The 22640-nt window shown below is 37.9% G+C and overlaps 1 protein-coding gene across 1 annotated transcript in view; it reads right to left on the reverse strand.

The window, feature by feature from the left end:
- MAN1A1 (mannosidase alpha class 1A member 1) overlaps nt 1-22640 on the reverse strand; it is a 138825-nt gene that overhangs the window by 10208 nt on the left and 105977 nt on the right. The window contains exons 6-9 of the mRNA XM_030267798.4: nt 19561-19684; nt 17224-17317; nt 11204-11319; nt 551-770 (exon numbers count right to left, since the gene is read on the reverse strand). Coding sequence (XP_030123658.4) covers nt 551-770; nt 11204-11319; nt 17224-17317; nt 19561-19684 — 554 coding nt within the window. The remainder of the gene's footprint in view (nt 1-550; nt 771-11203; nt 11320-17223; nt 17318-19560; nt 19685-22640) is intronic.

The following is a 22640-nucleotide window of genomic DNA, read 5'->3' on the forward strand; positions in this document are numbered from 1 at the left end:
AACATTTGCATTCTGGAAGACTTCATGTAACTAGCAACAAGTGAAATTTTGCCTAAAAGATGAGGATATTTACTTTTCTGTATCAAACTTGAAAATACACTCTGGGACCTAAAATGCTGCCACAGTTTTTTCTTTATGCAATTCTATTGTTTGCAGAACTATTCTATTGTATCAACAGAACTGAGTGTAAAATATTATTTTGTGCATAAAACATAAGTAATATTTATATTGATGCATAAATGAACAGAGTCCATCTCTTACTTGTATTCAGCTATACAGAAGCTGGCACAGTGAAGTAAGCTTGTTAATTACTGTTATGTAACTGTCATGTCAATTACTACAGGGAGGAGATATGCTTCAGGTACACAGAAATTATTTATAAAACAGAGCAGCCATTTTAAAAGTTACTCTTAAAGCAAGGCAGCATTTGCTCAGAAGGGATGAACACTTCTCAGTGTGCTACAATTTTCATTCAGCTTTATGCAAAAACACCAGTGGCTGCCTTCATGAAGGCACGCCGTGCAGCCAAACTCTGCAATACGGTACTCACGCGTACGGTCATAGGATTCATGGCAAGTCCTGGCAATTTCAGCACCCAGCTCGATGTGATGGCCTGTCTTGTCACTGGGGGCTCCGTCTGCTCCCAGAGCAAACATGCCTCCAGCAAAACAAGTGAGGTGTCCCATCTTGTGTTCCAGCAATCCGCCCTTCCACTCGGCGATGTACGTCAGGCCCCCGCTCGACTTTCGGATGAGGTGGGTCTCTATGGCCTGCAGCAGGACACGATCTCAAACCAAAGGCCCATTTGGTAAAGTGCAAAGGACAAATCTGTCTTGTATGTTGGCTGTTTTTGCTCTCTATTGCTTTTGCTTATAAAGTGCAATGGACAATAGAAGCCAGCCTAACTTCAAAGTGCAGCCAAACCAAGGCAAATAAACATATATCAGTAATGATGACTAATTTTGCTTCAACTTCAAGCAATTTACAGAGTATGTTTTATAAAAATGTTGGAAACACCTACAAAATACACTTCAAATTTTGAAGTATTTTATTTTTTCCCCCTTTTACATTGCGCAGTTTCAGGTAATTTAGCTTTTAATAGTCATTTAACTTTCAATAGTTATTAGCCATCACTTCAGCTTCTGTATTTCTCATTTTAATTCTGACTTAAAGGAGGTGGCTATTGATATAATTTAATGTAAATTATATGCAGTCATAACTCATATTCAAAACACATGGTTCAGTGTGTGCAGTGAATGATGTTAGGCCTCTGAGTCTAGACAGCATTCCCAAAGTCCAATGGGCTTCCCCTCCCAAACTGAAATCCTCCACTTATCTATGAAGAGCAGGGTCTCACGGAGATCTCTGGAAAAAAGCCCTAAGCAGAATAAAAATACACAAATCTAGTGGGATCTGGAAGCTGATGATGTTAGCAATGTATGGTCACTAATTACAAAATCCAGGAAGGCAACCTGCCATCGTGGGAGGAACAGAATTAAAACAACAGAGGAGATGCAGAAGAGCACATTAATTAGAAGCCCACAATGAAAGTAAGATAGTACTCTCAAAAAAAGTAATGGAGAGGAGATAACTGTCATACATTCAGCTATCCATTAGTGCTCTGGTTGTTCTGTTGAAATCATAAGATCCAGAAACAGTACTCAACATGCATTATACAAGAGAAAAACCATTAAAAAAATATTACTACAGACAACTATTAACAAAAAAGCCAAGATTTTCTAAAGAGAAAGCAGTGATTGTAGTTCTCCTCATTTAAGCATTTGTTAAAGGTTGTTCTTATAAGCATTAAAAATCCTCTCTAAATTAGAAGCATCAGCAGAATAATTGCAGATTTTACATACTGTTTTTCTTCTGCCAAGAACATCACATTGAAAACTATACTTTGTTTTTCAGTAATATTGGTGCAAAACACTTAGTAAGGATGTTTTCTGCCCAGATCCAGAGTCACTATTAGCTCAGAAAATTCCTCTACCCCTGTTTCCACCTTGATTGCATGCTTTTACTACTAGGTACCTACTGGAAAACATACCTAAATTTTAAACCAGAAGTAAATAATGAAAATTCCTGTGCATTAAACAAATTTGGCTTTTAAAAAACCCTGCAAAATTTAACCTATAAAAAGAGGAATTAGATGTGAAAGGGGGAAAGGTGAGAAAACACACAATAATTTTGTGTGAAATAGCTTTCAGACCTATTTGGACATTCTAACAACAAGCTACCTACATTTAACCTTTCAGCATGGTATCTTCCATCTCACCAAAACAACAGTTCTAAAAATAGGCAATAACTCTACTGGTCACTTAGCTGTTGGGTCAGAATTTTATTTAAAAAGTAAGCAACTATAAAAATAGATTGATAACTAAATTTACCTATGTTGCTTTTTTTTAAGTAATGACTGAAAACCAGAATGAAATATTACTGTAACTGATTGACATAATAGCAATGATGCATTTCTGAACTATATTAACTAGACCAGAGTTGACTCTTGTAGTATAAAAATGGATTTCGTGATACCAATTAGTGTTGATAAGTTTTTTCCTCTCTTTTGGCTCAAGATTAAAATTCAGGCTGAAAAAGGATGACTTCCAAGAGTTTTAAAATTATTTTAACAAACTCATGTTAAGAAACTAACAAATTGATGTTGATTGATGCCAAGAATGTCACAAAATAAAAATATATTTCCAATTTAAGTATTCATGTTTAGTAAAGCAAATCATCTCTGTTTTATAAATGGGGCCTATTAAGAACTAGTACATATGTCTATTAAAAGCTATTTTATTATGTAACCATCTTATTTAAAGCTGTTTTTATGAGGTAGTTATTAGATCTATTACAGACACTTGGATGCCTTATCATGCTTTGTAGCATCCTGGGTCCCCGAGTGCTAGATAATACCTATACCAGTGTGTCTGTCTTTGTTAAGAGCATGCTAGGTCATGATGCATTTTTACCCAGCCATGAAATCTGAAGTTTAAGAGCAGGATAGGAAGGAAGGATTATGTTCCCATAGGGGAATGCTACTTGCTATCTGCAGTGCTTTGGGTGCAGTTCTGGCAGGGAAATCAAGTCAGTAAAACAAGTTATCATAAAAGGAGAATATATGTAGTGTGGTGACAAAGAGCCACCCAAGTGAAAAGATCTGTCTGGTACAATTGATTCTGAATTTCATACTTAAAATAAACTTATTTTTATTTTGATATAATTATGTACTCACTTCAAGAGACACGTTTATTGGAATTTCAGGTCTATTTCAACTTGCTCCCCATCTACAAATAATTCCTTCCTGCACTGTTTGCAGATCAAGTGGAAGGATGGAGCACCTCTCCTATGAGGAAAGGCTGACAGAATTGGGATTGTTCAGCCTGGAGAAGAGGCAGCTTCAGGATGACCTAACAGCAGCCTTCCAGTACCCAAAGGGAGCCTACAGGAAAGATGGAGAGGGACTTTTTACAAGGGCATGTAGTGACAGGACAAGGGGGAATAGCTTCAAACTGAAAGAGGGTAGATTTAGATGACATATCAAAGAAAAGTTCTTTCTTGTGAGAGTGGTGAGGCACTGGAACTTGCAGCCCAGAGAAGTTGTGGATGCCTCATTCCTGGAAGCTTTCAAGCTCTAAGCAAGTGAAAGGTAGCTAAAAATATATGTAACCAAAGGGAGCAATAGCAAATGCTACCTGGGAGTGAAAAAACAAAAAAAAAATTGAGACAACCTGATTTGAGGCTGCAGGGGACAAAAAAGGAGAGGGAAACTTAAGGTAAATAAACATTCCATGTAGAATGTCTAAAGAAATACATTTACTACATGTAAAGCTGGTATGGTATACAGTATGTCATGTACCCATAAGCTCTTAGAGCCAGAATAACTTTTTACAGCTAATACAGTTCCTGGCAATTTTTCTTTTTAAGCTTTTACCTAAGGCTCTGCTTACAGACCTCACTGCAGTAAAGCCTTCAGCCAAATTACTTTTTTCTCCATCTTGTCGGAAATTATTCCTTCAATGCAACAACTGTATAAATGCTTGTGCACTCAATTAGAAACACTAACAGTTCTTTTTACAGTTTGAATTGTGACTCAAGTGCTCCTTGCATTACTACTGGCATCTTTTTCACGAGTTTGCATGTTAAAATTATGCCCTTGCCTATCTGTCACAGTGAATGAGACATTAGGAATGGTTTCAACTACAGAACTGCAAATTGCACATTTGTGTAATATCTGTTATTGACAGCATAAAGGAGAAACTCTTCAGTTTTTCCCAACATGAATTCCTCCCCCTTCTGCCCTCATTGTTAAGGCAATATGTTTTGTGTTCTCTGCTTATCAGCCTGTTCCTTAACCTATACATTATACTGCCAATTCTTACCCTTGCAAAATTAAGCAGAATTGGACCCTCCTAATAAATAACCATTCTTCTTCATTCAGTTCTTCATGTCTTCAAGCTTTTCACATATCTTAAGTTATGTCTTTATCACCCCCTTCAATCCATCCCTGACTTGATTTTGTGGTTGCAAAGTCCTTCATTTACCCTTTGAGTTGTTTAGAATGTATTATTTATAGGGAAACACAGAAGACCCAGAACTGAATCATCTCTCTGTTCAATGACGTAAAAACTAATCAAAAAGCTTATTTTTACAGGTGTTCTCTCTTTACACTGGATTACACTGACAGGTAACAAAAACATTAACTGAGAGCCTGCAGAGAACAGGTGGAGGCTTCTTAGGAAAAATGATCTGTTCCTCAAGGCTGCTCAACTTCTAAACAGACATGTGCCACAGAAGAGTTAACTCTGCTGGTGGAGCTGAGATAACAAATTACAGACCTCAAACAGCAATGCGACCCCACAGCTCTGCTACCTCTAGCTCTTAGGCATTTTACCTCTCCTTTTACAATATCTTCTTAATTATGATTAATGAATTTCAATGATTACTGCTGTTTTAACAAAATTCAGGTGGTTTCATTTCCTGCCTCAAGATGTCACTGTAGCTGGAGATAAAACTGCCCAGCAATACAGTTCTATATTTTCATACCTTAAGAAATTTGAAACTTCAAAAATATGATTCTAAGTTTCAAGGGTTTATAATGTCTGTTTTGTGGATAATTACAGCACTGCAGGCATCTTCATAACAAAGCGCTATAAATTATCTCTGTTCAAACTTTTAATATATTTTTCTTCCCCTAGGAATTTTCATAAACAGCATTTTGATCATTTGAAGCAACTGTGAGGATGAAAGAGAATTCTACCATGTGTTATTTCCAATAATTCAAAGATGTATAATGTCAATTGCTTACTTATTTATTTTAATATTTACAGCTTGCACCAGTACATTTTATTGCTTTGAAACAGCACAGAGCAGCTGGATTGCTGCGGGTTTACATTCTGTGAGTTTCTAAGTAAATTGTCTGCTTTCTTGTTACTTTTTTTACTTCCCTTACATTTTCTCTGTTTAGTTGATCTAATGCAATAGATACTTTTCTTTCTCAACATTTGTAATTAATCAAATTTATCTTTTATTGCAAATTCCAGTGAGTTCATTACAAAAAGTTTATTGATGGAATAAGAAGTTCAAGTCCTTGTTACAAACAATTTGAATACTTCTACCAAAGAAAAGTAGTGTCTTATGCTGAGGTCCTCACTGCTTACTAAACTGAACTTTAAAAATCAGAACTGAAACCTGAACACAGAAGAACTTTCATTTAGTTAAACACAAAATATAAGAAACATTTTAAAAGCACCAAAGCACTTCCTTATTTTGGACTTTAGATATGTTAGGTAGCCAAACTTACATGTGCAATGAAATATGAGTGCTTATAATGGAGGTACCTAAATTTTTTAAAGGGGAATCATTGGCAGACATTGAACTACTGTGATACCTATTCAATTGATCACTAACAAGATGATTAAGTTCTAGGGAAAAACGGACTATTTACTTGTGTTTGAAAATCATTATTTTTTTCACTCAATAGATCTATTAGTGTCTCTCAGAACACCAATGCAATAGCTCTAAATGTATTAAATGTCGTGTCTTACAAGAATAAATGTATTCCTATTTTAAAACAGTAATAATGGTCTGGCATGAATCAAATCAAGTCACTCTCAAAATGTTACATTATGCATGTACTGAATACTCAGGATATCGGTTGATTCAGACAAGTTTTTTTTTTTTTTGTTATCAGAAAAGGGAAGGGAAAATAGCATGACTAGTAAGGACATGGCTGCTCTGAAAATAGCAAAGCCATGAGCAAAACCCATACAATTGCTCTTTAGACTTTTCTAGTTAAAATCCTACTTAAAAACTAACAACATTACAGCTTGCTGCTTCTCCTGATAGTCATAAATAAACAAAAATTTAAATAAGTACCTTATCTGGTCCAAAACTTAAGACACTGTGCAGTTATCAGTAAATCACTAACAATTAAAAAATCTGCAGAAGCCTGTCTTTAGCCTTGATGCTTTGTGTAAGCATTTGTAGAGAGTCTGAAAGCTCGTGCTGAGAGGGGAAATACTGTGAAGAGAATAACAAGAAGCAGTGAGTCCTCTGGACGTTCTCATCTGCTCAGTGTAATGAATCTTGTGTTCCTACATAATGCAGCCATACTATCTCTATGTGCACAACACCAGTGCAGCTGGGTGATAAGTATTTTAAACATGACAGCTAACAAAACTGCATGTTTATTGATTTTAGCACATTTAAGTTACATTCAGCTAAGTTGCCTCCCACCTCCTACACCAAAAAAAAAAAAAACCTCAAAACAAAATATGCAGTGGGAATGCTGGGTACCAACTGCTTCGTTCTAGCATGGGCTGCTATTGCAGCATCCTGCCCGCCCTGTTTCTGTATTTTCTTCAATGCCAACAAATGCTCAAGTATTGAATATTCAAGTCATTAATCACTTTTAGCTTTACCCAGTATGACAAACCATTATATTTGAGTTGTTGCTGTTCTCTCTTTGTCCACATCAGTTATGTAGTTTTTAAGCCCCCTATGATCACACAGCAAATCACTTCAAGCAGCTAAATGTAGACTGCATACCAGCCACCAGACTGTCACCTCAGTTAAACATATCCTCATGAAACACCAGAGATGAAAAATGCCTGTCTGCCAATATCACATTTTCAGTTTGCTTAACAACACTTCATTTTCCCTCTCCTTTCAAGGAGAAAAGAGTCTCCATAATTTTTTTTACTTCTCTGAAAGGCTGAAATCAGAAGTTCTGAAAAATATTCACTACTTAATTCTGACAGTTAAATACACACAAAATCTCCCAATCAAAATACCCAATAAATATACCCCAAATCCCCCAATCACTACCTTTGGAGACTAGCTTTGATATATATACTCAGTTTGCAAACTGCCAATAGCAATGTGCCAAAAAAATATTAAACACTCTCAAAAATTAATTCTCTGTATTTTCTGTCCGAATCCTGAGGCCAGAAATTACTTTTCCTCTTTTGACAGAAGTTTACTGCATTGACAGGATTGCTTAATTGTGCAACCCAGCCTAGCAGCAATTTCTGAAATGGTGTTGAAATCTGGCAGAGTGGCCGTGGCACTGCTTCACAACACATGTTTCTCTTTTGGCCATTTCCATTGTTTCCATTTCCATGTGCTATGTTCTGCAGAAATCACTTGTTTTCTTGTCAGGATCATCCAAGCAGTTGTTACCCATTAAGAAATAATAAAAAATCTAAATGTCTAAAAGTGAACTGGCTACCTTGACTGAAGGTAAAACTGCAGAAAGCAGCTGCTTTCCCTCACTGAAACCAGAGGGCCACCAAGGGCTGCACTGAACTGAGCTGCTTGGGAAGTGCTGGCGAGGACTTCCCCTTTTCCTGTGAAGTTCTTCTGAGGTGAGTTACCATTCTCTTTACAGTCTCTAGATATGTCACTTCTCTAGAACTACACTGAGAAAGTGATGAAGACAGAGTCAGAGAGAGAGAATAAATACATATGTAAGATGCAGAAAGATTGCAGAAATGTCCATAAATAAATGTAATGGGAAAATTTGGAAAAGATACCTGACCATCAGACATCAAGTGTGAGACAATTTACAGGAATAGAGGGAAAATTGCCCTTCAGCTTAGAAAATGAGGGCTGACACACTTAAGAGGGAAGGATTTGATGCAGTTCCTTGTGACACTGCTGTTGCTGGATATAAGGGAATCCACAAGGACCATTTTTGCTCTAAATTTTCTTATAAACCTACACAATTGTGTCTCAGAGATCAGCTTGTTAACTGAGAAGAGTGAGATGATTTCTGTCCTGGATACTTGCAAAGACCGATGGATTATTCTACTGGCTGTCATTTCTTCAAAATATAGCTAAAAGGTGAATACATATTTGTTCTGTAACTAAATGTCACATGCTATCCATTGAAACCAGTTTAGAAAGATCTCTTAATTCATGTATAATGTGAAACAGGACATTATTTGTATTACTTTTCAAAAGAGAAAAAATAACTTTCATTAAAAATACATTCACTTGTCTTTTTGTGTGAATTCTACAGTTTATGAATCCCTCTGATGGCCTCATACATTCATACTATGCTCTGGTATTCAAAACAATACTATCTTGGTCCCTTTTCCTATTACAAATAAACTCTTTAAATGGCTTCAGCCATATATGCATTTTTGTGGCAAGCAGAAGCAGCTTTTAAATCTAGTCTGACATCTTAGTTATTGCTTTTAACTTAAGCCATTATATAATCTATAGGTGATACAAAAATTCTAATGGAGAGCATTCCTTTTTTTTTTTTTTAATATGATTTACAAAGCAATGTGAAAAATAACCCCTAAGCTCCACCTAAATAGATTTCAGCTTTTCACAGTGAACTACATAACTCACCATATATTTTCATTTGTGGTTTCTGGATAGCAGAAGATATTGAATTAGGCATCAAGCCTTCACATCACTCTTTCAGAATCTGGTGGGTATGTGCTGGACTGAATGGCCAGGAATAATCATGCTGCTCCCTTTGGCAGAGTCTTAAAAAGATTCTGAGAGCACTGGGGGAAATTTCGCTAAGAAAATACCAAGCAGACTCAGAATGCCCAAACCCTGCAGCCTTAGTTGTAAAGAAAGACTGCAGCTTGCGCAGACACTTAAATCAGCTTTAATTTAGGTAAGTAATGGATCGATAGCAATGAAGTCAGTACCAGGATGGATTTCAAATCAGGATAGTTACTCCAATGAAGAACCTGGAATCTCAGTGGGGCCTAATCATCCTGCAGCTTCTGTGAAGCTGAAACTTTGCTGCTGCTTTCTGCACAAGCACTTTACAACATCTAGCTGCAACTCCTAATGCTGCATGTGCACTTACAGCTTTGGAACAGATGTACCTCTGTACAGAAAACAGGCAACAGGAGTGCCATCAATCAGAAAACACTGGAAATAGCAACAGCCAGCAGCATAAGGAAATCTGGTTTTAGTCAGGTCCTCTCAAACTCTTAACAGTCTGGTCAGACACAATGCTCGGAATGTTTCTGAGCTAGTACTGCTAAAAAGTATTGAGAAAATAGGTACTTTAAATACAGTCATATGCAGCAGAGCTGAGACCCTGCCATTGATACTGTCACATTCAGTGATGCTGCTGAACAGGCAATTCTGCTCCTCCAGCTGAAATCTGAGCAGGGAGAACTGGTCCTGTAAAGTGGGGGCTGTCACCACTTCTGCTCCCTGCTGAGACCTCGACAAAAACCTGGTGTTTTTATACCAGAGGAAGTAGAATGCTAGAAGCAGCTTTGAGGTGCTTCAAAATGTCTTCTGTGGTAAGATGAATTGATAATTTCACACACTTTGTTCTCTCTGGCTGCCAACCCAATGTCTGAGCAATTACAACAGCACTAGCACTGTTCTTATGTTATAGCCTCAAATGCACTTAAACCTAATTTAAGATCCACCTTTTGCTCTGAAGTTGAAGCCACGCTAGCAGTGAAGATGAGGCTGCCTGCATCCAAATCAGCACTTACAAAATTAAAGGCAAGATTTCCTTAGCAGAGGACACTTGGTTGTCAAATTTACAACCACCAGAGATCACACCCTCCCTCAGATCTTCACACTGACTTTCCTGTCTAATGAAAAAAAAGATGGTTGCAATAAGCAACCACGGTTGTATATTTTTTAATGCCACCACTTTTTGTGTATGGGAAGTAAAAGGAGACTTATGACCTCCCTAGGGACAGTGTGTTTCCAGACAGATGAAAGAATAAGCAGATATTGCTTAGCATCTCAAAGCCTTGTCCATGGAGGCACTGTAGATACACACAGTTAATAAGAGATAAAAGTCCTGGCCCTAGACAGCTTCCAGACATAACAAATGAAAGGATAGGGAAAGAAGAAGTAATATTATCCTCTTTTTAAATGTATATCTATATATATGAAAGCAAAGAACTGAGAAAACAGGTAATTTGCTCAGGATTGGAAGGAAAGCCTGTAAATATGCATTTAAACTGAATACTTCCCAAGTCTCAGTCTGGTGTCTCAAACCCGTCATTTCTACCAAAAAAGCATATTAAAGAAAATAACAAAGCAAAGTGCAGACTAGCAGGATCATAAATAGAGTAGCCTATAGAAATGCAAGTACGAACAATTCTGATTTTATAAAACTTTCTCTTGTGTACAATTGGGCTGTTTTGCAGAAGCTGACAAATATATGCTCTTGTACCAAAAAGTCATTGTGAAACGACACCCCTATTTTAATTTCTAATTATCTATCATAACATATAGATCCATGTGTGGACCATAGTCAAAACACTTTTTATGGCTGAAACACATGAGAGAATTGAACACAAGAGAGGAACTCCCTCCTGGATATAAAGGAAAAGGACAAGATTAATATATATTTAGAAAAGACTCAGGAAAAAGAGTTGAATGTCTGTCTGAGAGCTACTTGCAGATGCATTTTTTGTTACTTCTTTTATAGTTCTCTCCTCCAGAGACAATTGACTACATTGCAGTAAAACAAAAATAATAGTTATACTTCAAAATTCTCCCCTTTCCTATAGTATCTGTATTCCTCTAGCACTTCTATTTGAAGAAGTCCTTTTTAAAACAGAAACAAATTCTTTGAAAAAACACCCTGTGGTAGCAAATACATAAATCTCTCATATTGTCTTCACAGCCTGTCTCTTTAAGATTACTATATATTAGATTATTATAGAAAGGGGGATTTAAATGTCTTATTTACCTGAACAGCATCATAATACATTTTCTTGCCGTCTTCATCTGTCTTGTCTGACATCAGCCATGCCTTGAGCAGATATTCATAAAAGCTATCCCCAAGCCCTCCAATGGAGACATGATCTTAATAGGGAAGAAAGAGATTGAACAGCAATTTCATCTTCAGCCAGGACAATAAAATACAATTACAGTTTGAAATAGTGTATTTAATGATCTATTTCTACAACATCTTTAATAAACATATGCCTGGAACCTCAGGAAAAACTTTACTGGTGTATATACAGAGAATTATTTATTTTATTGCTATACTTTTAATCTAGCTAAAACGCCATAGTATAATATCCACAATGTGCCGCAGGAGATCACGGCAAAGAGAAAACAATTTATATGTGTCCATTCTAATTCATGTAGTCTATTCCATATAAAACCATGTCAAACTAAGTTTTTTTTTTTTTTTTTTTTAATTCTAAAAGGGTAAAAAAGTAGAAGGTGTTCTCAGATTTGATAAAGGCTTTCCCTTAATGTGCAGGCATTGCTCTTTTAGTCACTAACTTTTCATTTAAGTTACTTCATAAAAAAGGCTTTTAGCTCCTTACTGCAGAGTTGAATTTCAGGTTATTTAGTGGTATTTCAAAATGCTGAACCATATGTTTAAAAATAATAGTACATTTTTGAACATCTGACTGCTCTCAGAACTCAGCAGTGGCTTGGAAGGAAAAAAAAGGACTTCACCACATCTAAAGAGGATTGTTGCTGTGACACTGCTTTATTCTGCCCTATGCTTATTATGTGAAACAATCTGGTACTTCAGATGCTGTGATTATTCAATTGCACAATTTAGGACATGACTCTGGAAACACCAACAGCACACAAGCCAGACTTTCAACATCAGTTGCAACAGTGATGGGAAATTTAGTGATGCTCTCACCTGCATGTACAAGATTGCACCCACTTACTGTCCAGGAACCTAAAAGATTCTTGGCAAAATTTTGATGGGATATCATGATTTCTGCATAGATCCCCTAAATACATTAAATACTACAACTATACATACATGTGAAGTGTTTTTCTAAGTTCCATTAAATTAAGAAGAGTAGCTAGAGGTTAGCTTTTGAAACTTGTTGCTCCCTGACAAAATTAAGTGATTTGCCATTTATCGAGTCTTCAGTGAAAAATTTCGAAGTGCTTTACCAGGACTACTCATCTATAATTGTCAATTTTACAGCAAAGTAGGGATCTGCTAATTCCACTCAAGAAATCCAGGATGGAGATGTCATTACACAGATCACATAGCAAGTTCCTGAGTCATACCACAACATTCTGAGAAAACCAAAATAACCCGCATGGGATGATCCATCTCATAAAGTGAGATGCAGAAGGGTTAGTGATACTGAGCTCACCTAACTGATCATAGCTTCAAGTTATGCCCATGTTGGTAGAATTCAAAAGAACATAGAGAATTTATTTTTATACCCCTTTGTATCTTTTCTCCATGGAAAGCCTCCCTTCACCTTCCAGACAGGTTGCAAAGACATGCAAACATAGAAGATAGATATTTGTCTATTTCAACTACATCAACAACATCCTTTTCCTCCACTAACCTGTGACATGCAAAAAAAAAAAAAAAAAATTAGTTTTCTGAACGTATCCTGTCCTTTTGCCTACCAAATATATTGTACCATCAGACCTGGGTTTGGAATTGCTTTTTGCCCCTCTCCAACCTCTTTTGAATGAGATATATTGAAATTCTGGGAAGACTATACCCCATTAAGATAATTTTTAAAATTAAATGTTCATGATCCAAAAGGAGAAGAGGGTTCTTAAAACAATGGAAATATTTCCTATGATCAAAGGCTGATCTTTGAACAGCAGCATTTAAATGACCTTTACAGTTTAAATAAATTACCATAGAAACCTCTGACATTTGCAAACTAAATAGCACAAGCAGAGTTTCATCAATAATAAGCCCTGTTATTATATACATTATTGCAGTAGACAAATCCAATTGACGCATGCTGCAGCAAATCACTGTCAGTTTACTGTCAAAAAAACAAGGGCTAAATGAATTTACAGGAACAATGGCAGAGATCCATCAGTGGCCTTCACAGCTACAGCATTGCTGGAGAAGAAACATTCAGAAACCATTTGTCCCTCTCCACTTGATATTTAAGAGAAAATATTTCTGTCTTGTGCCAATAAAAGGTCTTGATTGTTTGGTTTTTCCCTTCTATTGTAATCAGCTGAAAACAGCCCAGAAAAGCAATCTCAAATAACATATTTTCAAGTCTCACATTCTGATCTTCTCTGTGGGGAAAAAATTAGTTAATCAGTGCTGGTGAATGGAGGCGACTGATATGAAAGAGATGTAACAAGATGGAACTTGCCTTTGCTGCTTCAGCATGCCAGGGATAGACCTGCATCAACATCTGCACCCATCATTCACAGGCATGGGAAGCTATTTATTCATCAACACTGCACACTATTGGAAAACAAAGCTCATGTACGCTATCAATTTTTCTGTGCACACCAATGAGAACTGGCATTTCGTGTGAATGAGGAGTGCTTAAGATAAAATTATATTAAAAATACGGAAATAACAAAGGTCATAAGGCAGAATAAGTATTTTGACAGCTTTAAAATACGTAAGGCAGAGCCACTAACTGCCTCAGCCACTTGAAAGATCTGCTCTCATGAAGCACCAAAAAGCTGCTTCTGTGGCTAACAGAAGCCAAGAAAGGAGTTAACTGGATCTGTCTCACAGGTGCTGAGATTGCCTCTAATTAAATCCAGTACCTACTGTTGTAGGATTAACACTTCCAGGGGATGTTTTTATGTCTTGCAAAGCTGTTCTGAACTGACACATGTTACAACTGGGCACATGTCTCAGATCTGTAAAGGGATGTCAGGGTTTATAACAACATGCAACCACAGTTGATGGTCACGCATGCTGAGCTGCCACAGGCCTTGTGGCACAGTGACCTGCAGGAAGCCTCACAGCATAGCAGACTGAGAAATGACAGGAGTACTTCTGATTCATAAAATGAAATAGCATTTGCCTTGATGGGAAAATACAATTCAACAGCACGACCTTTTTGGACACCATTTTAACTCAGAGTGACACAAAACTTTCAAAAAGGGATTTTAATCAATAAAATCACAGAAATCACAAAATGGATCAGGTTGGAAAGAACCACAATGGATCATCTAGTCCAACCTCTCTGCGCCAGCAGGGTTATCCTACAGCACATGATACAGGATTGTGTCCAAATAGTTCTTGAGTATCTCCAGTGAAGGATACTCCACAACCTGCAAGACAGGCAGTTTGTTCCAGTGCTCTGTCACCTGCACAGAAAACTTCTTCCTCATATTCAGGCAGAATTTTCTGTGCATCAGTTTTTCCCCATTGCCTCTTGTCCTATTGCTTGGCAACTTGGAGGAGAGCCTGGTCCAACCTCTGACATCCTCTCTTCAGATACTCAAGAGACATTGATAAGGCTCCCTCTCAGTTGTCTCAGTGCCGAACCAGCCCAGCTCTCTCAGCCTTTCCTCAAAAGAGAGATGCTCTGGTCCCCAGTCATTTTTGTTACCCTCTGATAGACTAGCTCCATCTGATAGTCCTGTTTCTGGTACTGAGGAATCCAGAACCCCAGAACTGGACACAGCACTTCAGTTGTGACCTCAATAGGGCTTAGTAAAGAGGCAGGATTACCTCACTTGACCTGCTGGTAATGATCTTCCTAACGCAGCCCAGGATGCCATTGGTGTTCTTGGCCAAAAGGGCACTGCTGGTTCATGGCCACCTTGTTGTTCACTGGGATCACCAGGTCATTCTCCGCAGAGCTGCTTTCAGCAGGCTGGCCTCCTGCATGTACAGGTGCCTGAGGTTGTTATTTCTCAGGTACAGGACCCTGCATTTGTCTTTGCTGAATTTCAGACAGTTCCTCTCTGCCCATCTCTCTGACCTGTTGAGGTCCTGCTGAAGCACTGCCCAGCACCCTGGAATATCAGCACTTCAGGTCTTCAGAGAACTTGCTGAGAAGGCATCTCCCCTTCATCCAAGTAAGTGATGGATAAGTTAAACAATTCTGGGCCCAGTATCAACCCGTGGGGGCACCACCAGTGCCAGGCGTCCAACCAGACCCTGTGTCACTGATCATGACCCTCTGGGATCTGCTGTTCAGCCAGTTCCCAATCCTCCTCATTGTCCACTCATCCAGGCCACACTTCCTGAGTTTGCCTTTGAGAATCTTGTGACAGTGTCGAAAGCCTTACTAAACTCAGTATCACTGCTCTCCCCTCATCCATCCAGGTAGCTGCCACATCACAGAAGGCAATTGGGTTGGTCAGGAGGGATTTCCTTTAGTGAACCAAAGCTGGCTACCCTTGATCTACTTCTTGTCATCCATATGGAGAGAGATGGCCTCTAGAATGAGGTTCTCTGTCACCTTTCCAGGGATTGAGGTAAGGCTGATGGATCAGTAGCTCCCTGGGTTATCCTCCTTGCCATTTTTGAAGACTGGGGTGATGCTTTGTTTTTTCCAGTCCTCAGGCACATCTCCCGAACTCCCAGACCTTTCAAAGATGATCATGAGCACCTCACTATAGTGCCTGTGAGCTCTCTCAGCATTCACGGATGCATCCCATCAGGTCTCATGGGCTTGTGGATATAAAGTTTGCCTAGATGTTTTCTAATACAATCCTTTTTGACCAAGGGAAAGTGTTCCTTCCAACACTCCCTTACCTTAGGTGATCCCTCCAACCTGACAGGCCTTTGTGAACATTCTCTTTTCCCAACCCTCAGATTCCAGGGCCTCATAACTATTGTATGAGGACACCTGGGAAGATGAGGTATATTGGGAGGGAATTCTTCTGCTAGCCTGAGCACAAACAGGAGTTTCTGCTCCCCTCTGTCTTAAGGTCCCCTACTTCTGCCTGGTGGAGTGTGAGTAGGGGATCCATTGCTTCTTGTGAAGTGGATGATGGGTGTATTTGTCTGAGGCATGGAAGGGAGCAGAAACTTGTCTTTGCTTTTGTGAAAATTATCCATTCAGACTGTGGCCAGTCCCATAAAGAGTCCAGAACCTCACTTTCCCCTTAGCTACATCCTAAACAAAACTCTCCAAGTCCCTTCCCTCTGCTGCATCACCCAACCAGCTCATGCACTGATAATCTACAGGCCCAGCTAATCTGCCCATATCTTTTCAGACCATGACTTGCTTGTTTTCATTCAATAATGTAAGGAAGAAAAAATAGAAAGACAGAGTTGCATGAATAGGATGGTGGCAGACTGAACCTAAGCAGGAAAAGTAGAAAAAGCAGTAAGGTCTTCAGAATCATGACCCTGCATGCTGTGCAGACTTTCGACATGTTGTGGAGATCAGAGAAAACAATGAACAACATGAAAAGGCTCAGTCATCATGAAGTGGCTAAGAATTCAAGTAATTAAAGTATTTTATAGTCTTTTCCTTCTAATTTTGGTATCTTCAGTAATGGTTCCAAGGGGATTAATGCCATGACACATTTCTGTTTAGTTTCTTTCCTCAGTTGGTGGCATTAAGTTTCAACAGAAATCACAGCTGGCATTATCTGGAAAGACTTGTCTTATTACTTTTTTTTCCCTTCAGTGAAGCCACACAACTCTGAAAATGTGGAATTTGACTCAGACAAGCTGATAATGTTCCATTATACAGCTACTTCAGAGAGCGAGAGCACTTTAGATTTTCGAATAAGAGACTTCTGTAGTCCACAAATTCCTTTCCCAAGTCATACATATTCATACATTTCCCTGCTTCCATAAGTCATACAGAAAACTCAGAAAAAGCATGTTAAAATATAGCAAGTAAGAATATTATTTTTATATTTGTAGTATTTTTTACATTTTATAGAACCTCAGATATAAAGTGAGTTTCTATATGTTATAGAAGTTCTTTTTATATAGAAAACACATAACAGTGACTGAAAGAAGTAAATGACTGCAAAGAGAATGCTGATAGACAGATCATAATAGCAAAGACTTCAGCTACTTACGCTGGCCCCACTGGCCACTGCTGGGATTCAGGTAGTTGGGGTAAAGGCCCTCTGGTTTATCCAGGCGATTTAGAACTTTTCGGATATTCATTACCTAGTGGAAGGCACAAAACACTGAGCACTTATCCATTTTCCCCACAAAATACAGGAGTGTAAATGTGCCTAAAAATAACCTCCCTGATCTTACTCAACATACACACCCAAATGCCTCTGTGCAATTATATCACTGCTGAAAAAGCTGATATCATCACGCAAACAGGTTCCTGAGAACCTCTGGAGTTTCTGTGTCAATTGTCAGCCATGAAACAACACAACAGGAACAAGCTCCAAAGTTGCCATGCAGAGTATCCCCCTTCTCCACAGGATACTGAAATTCGCTGAGGCTATTTGCCTTAACTAAGCTCAGACACATCAGCATTTATATTCATTGTATACCTAAATCAGAAATGCTGTAAAATATTAAGCTTATCACCTAGTTCAGATGTGGAAGTGCACTGTAAAGGAGTTTTTCCTGGAAAGGAGAGCATGGCTGGAACTGACTGAGCTCTACAAAACCAGCTTGCCCATCAGCAGGGACCCAGGCAGCCCTGAGCACTCTGCTGGCACTGCTAAGGAGCTCACTACAAATGAGATGCCCGGGGAAACAATTACAGTCCAGATGCTCAGCAGCTGGAGCCATCCAGCAGCACAATCCACGGCAGAGCGCATGAAATGAGTTATACTGAATTTTAGGATTCACAGAAAAACAAATGTAGCAGCTTGGAAGAATGAGGAGCCTGAGCACTGCAGGCCAGAAATTGCAACAAAAAGGTACTGACAGCTTCATTATAAACCCCTGAGTGCCTAGAGACCCAGTGAAGAAGCTACTGAAAAAGCAGATAACTTATACCAAGCTGCAGAAGGATTTCTGTTGTGGTACACAAACTGCCTCCTGCATCTTGACAGTACTCATTGCCCAAATTCAGGCTGCAATGAGTCCTATACCTCAATTAATGAGTTCTATGAATGAGTTCTTCCATGCAAAGCTTATTCTAGTGTTTCTTCTTCTTTATCAAGTGTAGCAGCCCTGGAATGGTTTGTCTCTGAGGGCTTTGGAATTGCAATCTTGAAAGGGTTTTAAGAATAGCTTACATAAACAGATTTCCAGCATTTTGCAGCTAGAACACGAGGCCACTGTGTAGAAGAACCATGGGCTAGGATTTTTAAGATACACACTTTCATTGTCTCAAAGTGGAACAGATGTTATGCACTAAATTACCATAAATGCCATAAAAGATAATAAACTTATGTTGCAAATTTATTTCTGGCTATTCCTCAGTGCTGCCACTCCCTACCCATCCACACCCCCCACTCCAGTTCAAATTTAAGAGAAACTGTCCTTAAATTTACCCCTAAATACATGAAAATTGCTAGGAGTTAGTTTGCTTAAAAAATTTATTCGAATGCTAACAGTAGTATTGCAGCAAAACCACTCAGTTCTTACCCAATAATAATTTTAGATTTGACTATTGCTTTTAGACCTACTACTAAACATTTGGAGTCTCATCAATAATTAGATTATTAAGTCAATAATATCAGCTTTAGGTAACATGGGTGGCTGCAATCAGAATACAAAATCAAAACAAGTGTACCTGTAATTAGGAAATAAAAATAAGATAAATTATTAATGTGTATTATAAAGAACAGGACTTGCTGGCTATTAGTACATCAAAAAGAAAAACAAAATTGTTCAGGTGGGAGTTGAGGAAAGGGGAGTTTATATACACATAGCTCGTGTATGTATAAAGTATCCAGAAGACAATGTAATTTTGGAAGAATTAGTATGCAAAACAACTGTTTTGTCTAAGGATGTAATTTTTTTTTTCCTTCCGCAAAGAGAGTTCCGAGTATATTTCTTATAGGTGAGTGCAATGGAAGGGTTTTCTGACTTCACTGACAGCAGTCATATTATACAGCATTTTGAAGAGTAAACTTGTTGAAATCACCATGGTGCTTTGATTTCTCTAGGCATCAGTTATTATCCTGAATATAATGTCAGGTTTTGTTTACACCCCATTAAGTAAAGAACTGAAGAAAACTGTAGAGTCTGATTGCTTAATGTGATACTAATGTAGAAGATAAACAGAAATTAAATGTTTTATGGGGCCATATACATGAACATACATCAGAATAATTTTGGAAGATACTTTTGACTTTCTAATACAAAAATGTGCCAAGGTAATTAGGGAAAATGTGACAAATGCTTACAGCTGAGGAAAATCCAAATCTCTCCCCATTGATTCATCTCTGAATAACTGATTTATCTTTTAAAACATGATTTTGATGGAGCAGTCTAACCTTTTCAGCAAAGACAGGGTTTCCAGACAGGTAGCTCAAATGTACAAACTCCAGATGCAAAGTCCCAAATTCTGCCAAAATGCTGCTTCCACCCGAGGCCCATGGCCAATTTCGACCGATTCCACTAAGATGGAGGGAAGAGAAAGACAGAAAACAATCATGAGCATCTATAATGAAATGCTAATAAAATGTAATAGGCAAGACTTATACTGTTATCATGAGAAGATAATTAATCTAAAATGTACTTAAATATGTGTGTAAGGAGCCATACTTCAGCAGCCTTCCATGATTTCCCCACAGGACCTTGAATTACTTCTGTCCAGCTGTGCTTAAGCTGTACAGTTTCTTCTTGCAACAAGACAATATTTTAGCTCACAATGGCTCCATCACACTTATCATTGTAGCAGTGTTTCTTTGCAGGATAGCATGTTTAAAGACATGACAAAAAAACCACTGAGTATAGGAAAGCATTCTCATACTTCACCTCTTTTCCCCTGTACTTAACACAAGACTCCCCAATTCTAACTCTAATTTCTACAGTGCTATTGTTTATTAACTTAAATGAATGCATATATACAGAATAAGCTTTAAGTTCAAAGTACTGCATGCAGCATATGCTTCTTAATTCATAACACTTCGATAGGGTAGGATAAGTATGTATTTTTTGTCTGGGCACTTGTACCAGGATGAGTAACTTCAGTTTTAATTACAACCTAAAGATACTTTGCAGCAAAATTAATCCTAGGATTTGTATTGAGAATAGAGAAAAGCACATTTATTGCTAAATCCCCACTAGAAACTAACACTGCTTGAGACTCAGGACAGCAAGTCTACTAAAGTTTTATTACAAAAAGGTGGAGTTTTTTCACCCTTGAAATTTCCAGCAGCAATATTTAGAAAAAAAACCCTGAAATTAAAGAAAAGCTAGCTTCTGGAGCACCTAGGTGAATAATGATATATTAGATTGGCTTATTATTAGGATGAATGTTATGTAAAATAAGCTTATTAGGTACTGGAATATCTTCCACATTTCCAAGTTGCAAAGAGCATTAAACACAAACACATTTGTATATAAATAAAGGTTTAGTTTTACTTTTACACATTTTTTGAATTTTTTTGAATGGAAATGTAAGCACCAGATATTACAGAAAACATTAAGGATTAAGGTGAGTACAAGTAGATAACATGTCTGGAAACCTGTTCTCTACAGTCTGAAGAACTTACAGACTGGTTATTCATCCAAGAACAGACCCCATCTCTGGTACACATCATCTCAAGTTCTAACTGCTGACTTCTAGATGAAAATACTTTATCATTTCCAAATCACCCAGATTAAAAGAGCAGACATAAACGTCACAGGAAATAAAAAAAGAAAAAAAATTTTGAAAAGTTACCATGTTGTGGTACAAATGGGAAAAGCACACGTCCTTTTTTCTATAAAGTTTCTCAATCAATCTCAAAGTGAAAACATTGAGCTGTTCCTGCAGCAAGGCATCAACCAAAATTGACAGAAAACGTAATAGAGTTCCTACTTGCACTCCACCCCAGTGTCTGCTGGTATCAATACAACCTGCCAGAACACTTTGATGTAGTGTGTTTGGTTAAAAAGGAAAATTTCCAAACACAGCTGTCAAAAGGTTTTGTGCATGCAGCAATGCACTTTACCATGAGTGGAAGATTCTTCTTGTTTAAGATGGTTTGAAAATTATGAACTTGCATTCTTTGATCTTAATGCAAAAAATAAGTAGAAAGAAACATCAGTGTTGCATCTTATGTACTATTTAACGTAGCTTTCACTTTTTTCAGTTGGGTCAGGTTGAGAGGGAAAAAAGGCAGTCCTGGTAAATCTGCAAAATAACAAGGCTATGTCTTGGTTTAATCACAGATGCAAGATCTGTCACTGAAAAGCTCATTTCAATAAGTGGTAGTACCCACAATTTGCACTTCAGTCCCTCAACTATTTTTTATATAGCCTTCAGCTATGGATGTCTGGTATTTTCTTGTGCCATAAAATGGCCTGGGTTGAAAGGGACAGTAAAAATCATCTGGTTCCAACCCCTCTGCCATGAGCTGGAACACCTTTCACAGGTTGCTCAAAGCCCTGTCCCACCTGGCCTTGAACACTTCATGCCACAGCCTCTCTGGGCAGCTGATTCCAGTGTCTCCCCACCCTCACATAAAAAAATTTCTTCCTGGAATCTAATCTAAACCTAATCTCTTTTAGTTTAAAGCCATTCCCAATTTTGCTATCACTACTGGCCCTTGTCAAAAGTCCCTCTCAGCTCTCTTGCAGACCCCTTTTGCAGGGAAGGCTGCTGCGAGGTCTCTCCAAACACTTCTGCAGGTTGAACAGCCAAATTCTCTCAGCATGTCTTCACAGGAGGGGTGCTCCAGCCAACTGATCATCTCCATAGGATATATTTCATCCTTGGGAGCAATGGAACAGGTAAGTAAGTTTTCTATATTCCTTCACACTGACTGGAACAGCCACGGTACTGCTTCTGATTCCATTTAACTTCATTCTTAGTTATTAGCTGCATTCCTTTGTCTTGCTTTTTTTTTGAAATTTACTTTGCCACTGAATTTTTCAATTTTTATTATGTTGATACACACTACAACCTCTATTGTCAGTCATGTACTGACATCAGAATCAGAAACAAAACTCCTACTATATGCTCCAGGAAGAAAACAGGGAAGGAGACAAACTACTCAAACTTCTTTGAAGATCCAGATGAGTACTAAAATATCTTCAGTTTATACATTACTATTTTAACCTATCTGAAATCACTGTGTCTAAAATAGTATACTTTACACTGCATAAAATACAAAAAAAATTCTATAACATATTCAGAGAACTTTAGCACTTATAACTTCTATTATGTAAGTAAGACAAATTTGAAGTGAGGATCTGGATCAGAGAAGCATAATATATTTCTCACTGATTTTATAAATTTTGCTTCTGAACACTGAGTGCCACAGAATCTGAAAACCAGTGTTTGTAATTCTACTGTCATTCATTCTTGGGAAACATGAGCCTTATTGACCTGGACTGCTGGTAACTCAATTCAGTATTTTTCCAG

This window comes from Taeniopygia guttata, chromosome 3 (genome assembly GCF_048771995.1).
Source record: "Taeniopygia guttata chromosome 3, bTaeGut7.mat, whole genome shotgun sequence".
Classification (NCBI taxonomy): Eukaryota; Metazoa; Chordata; class Aves; order Passeriformes; family Estrildidae; genus Taeniopygia; species Taeniopygia guttata.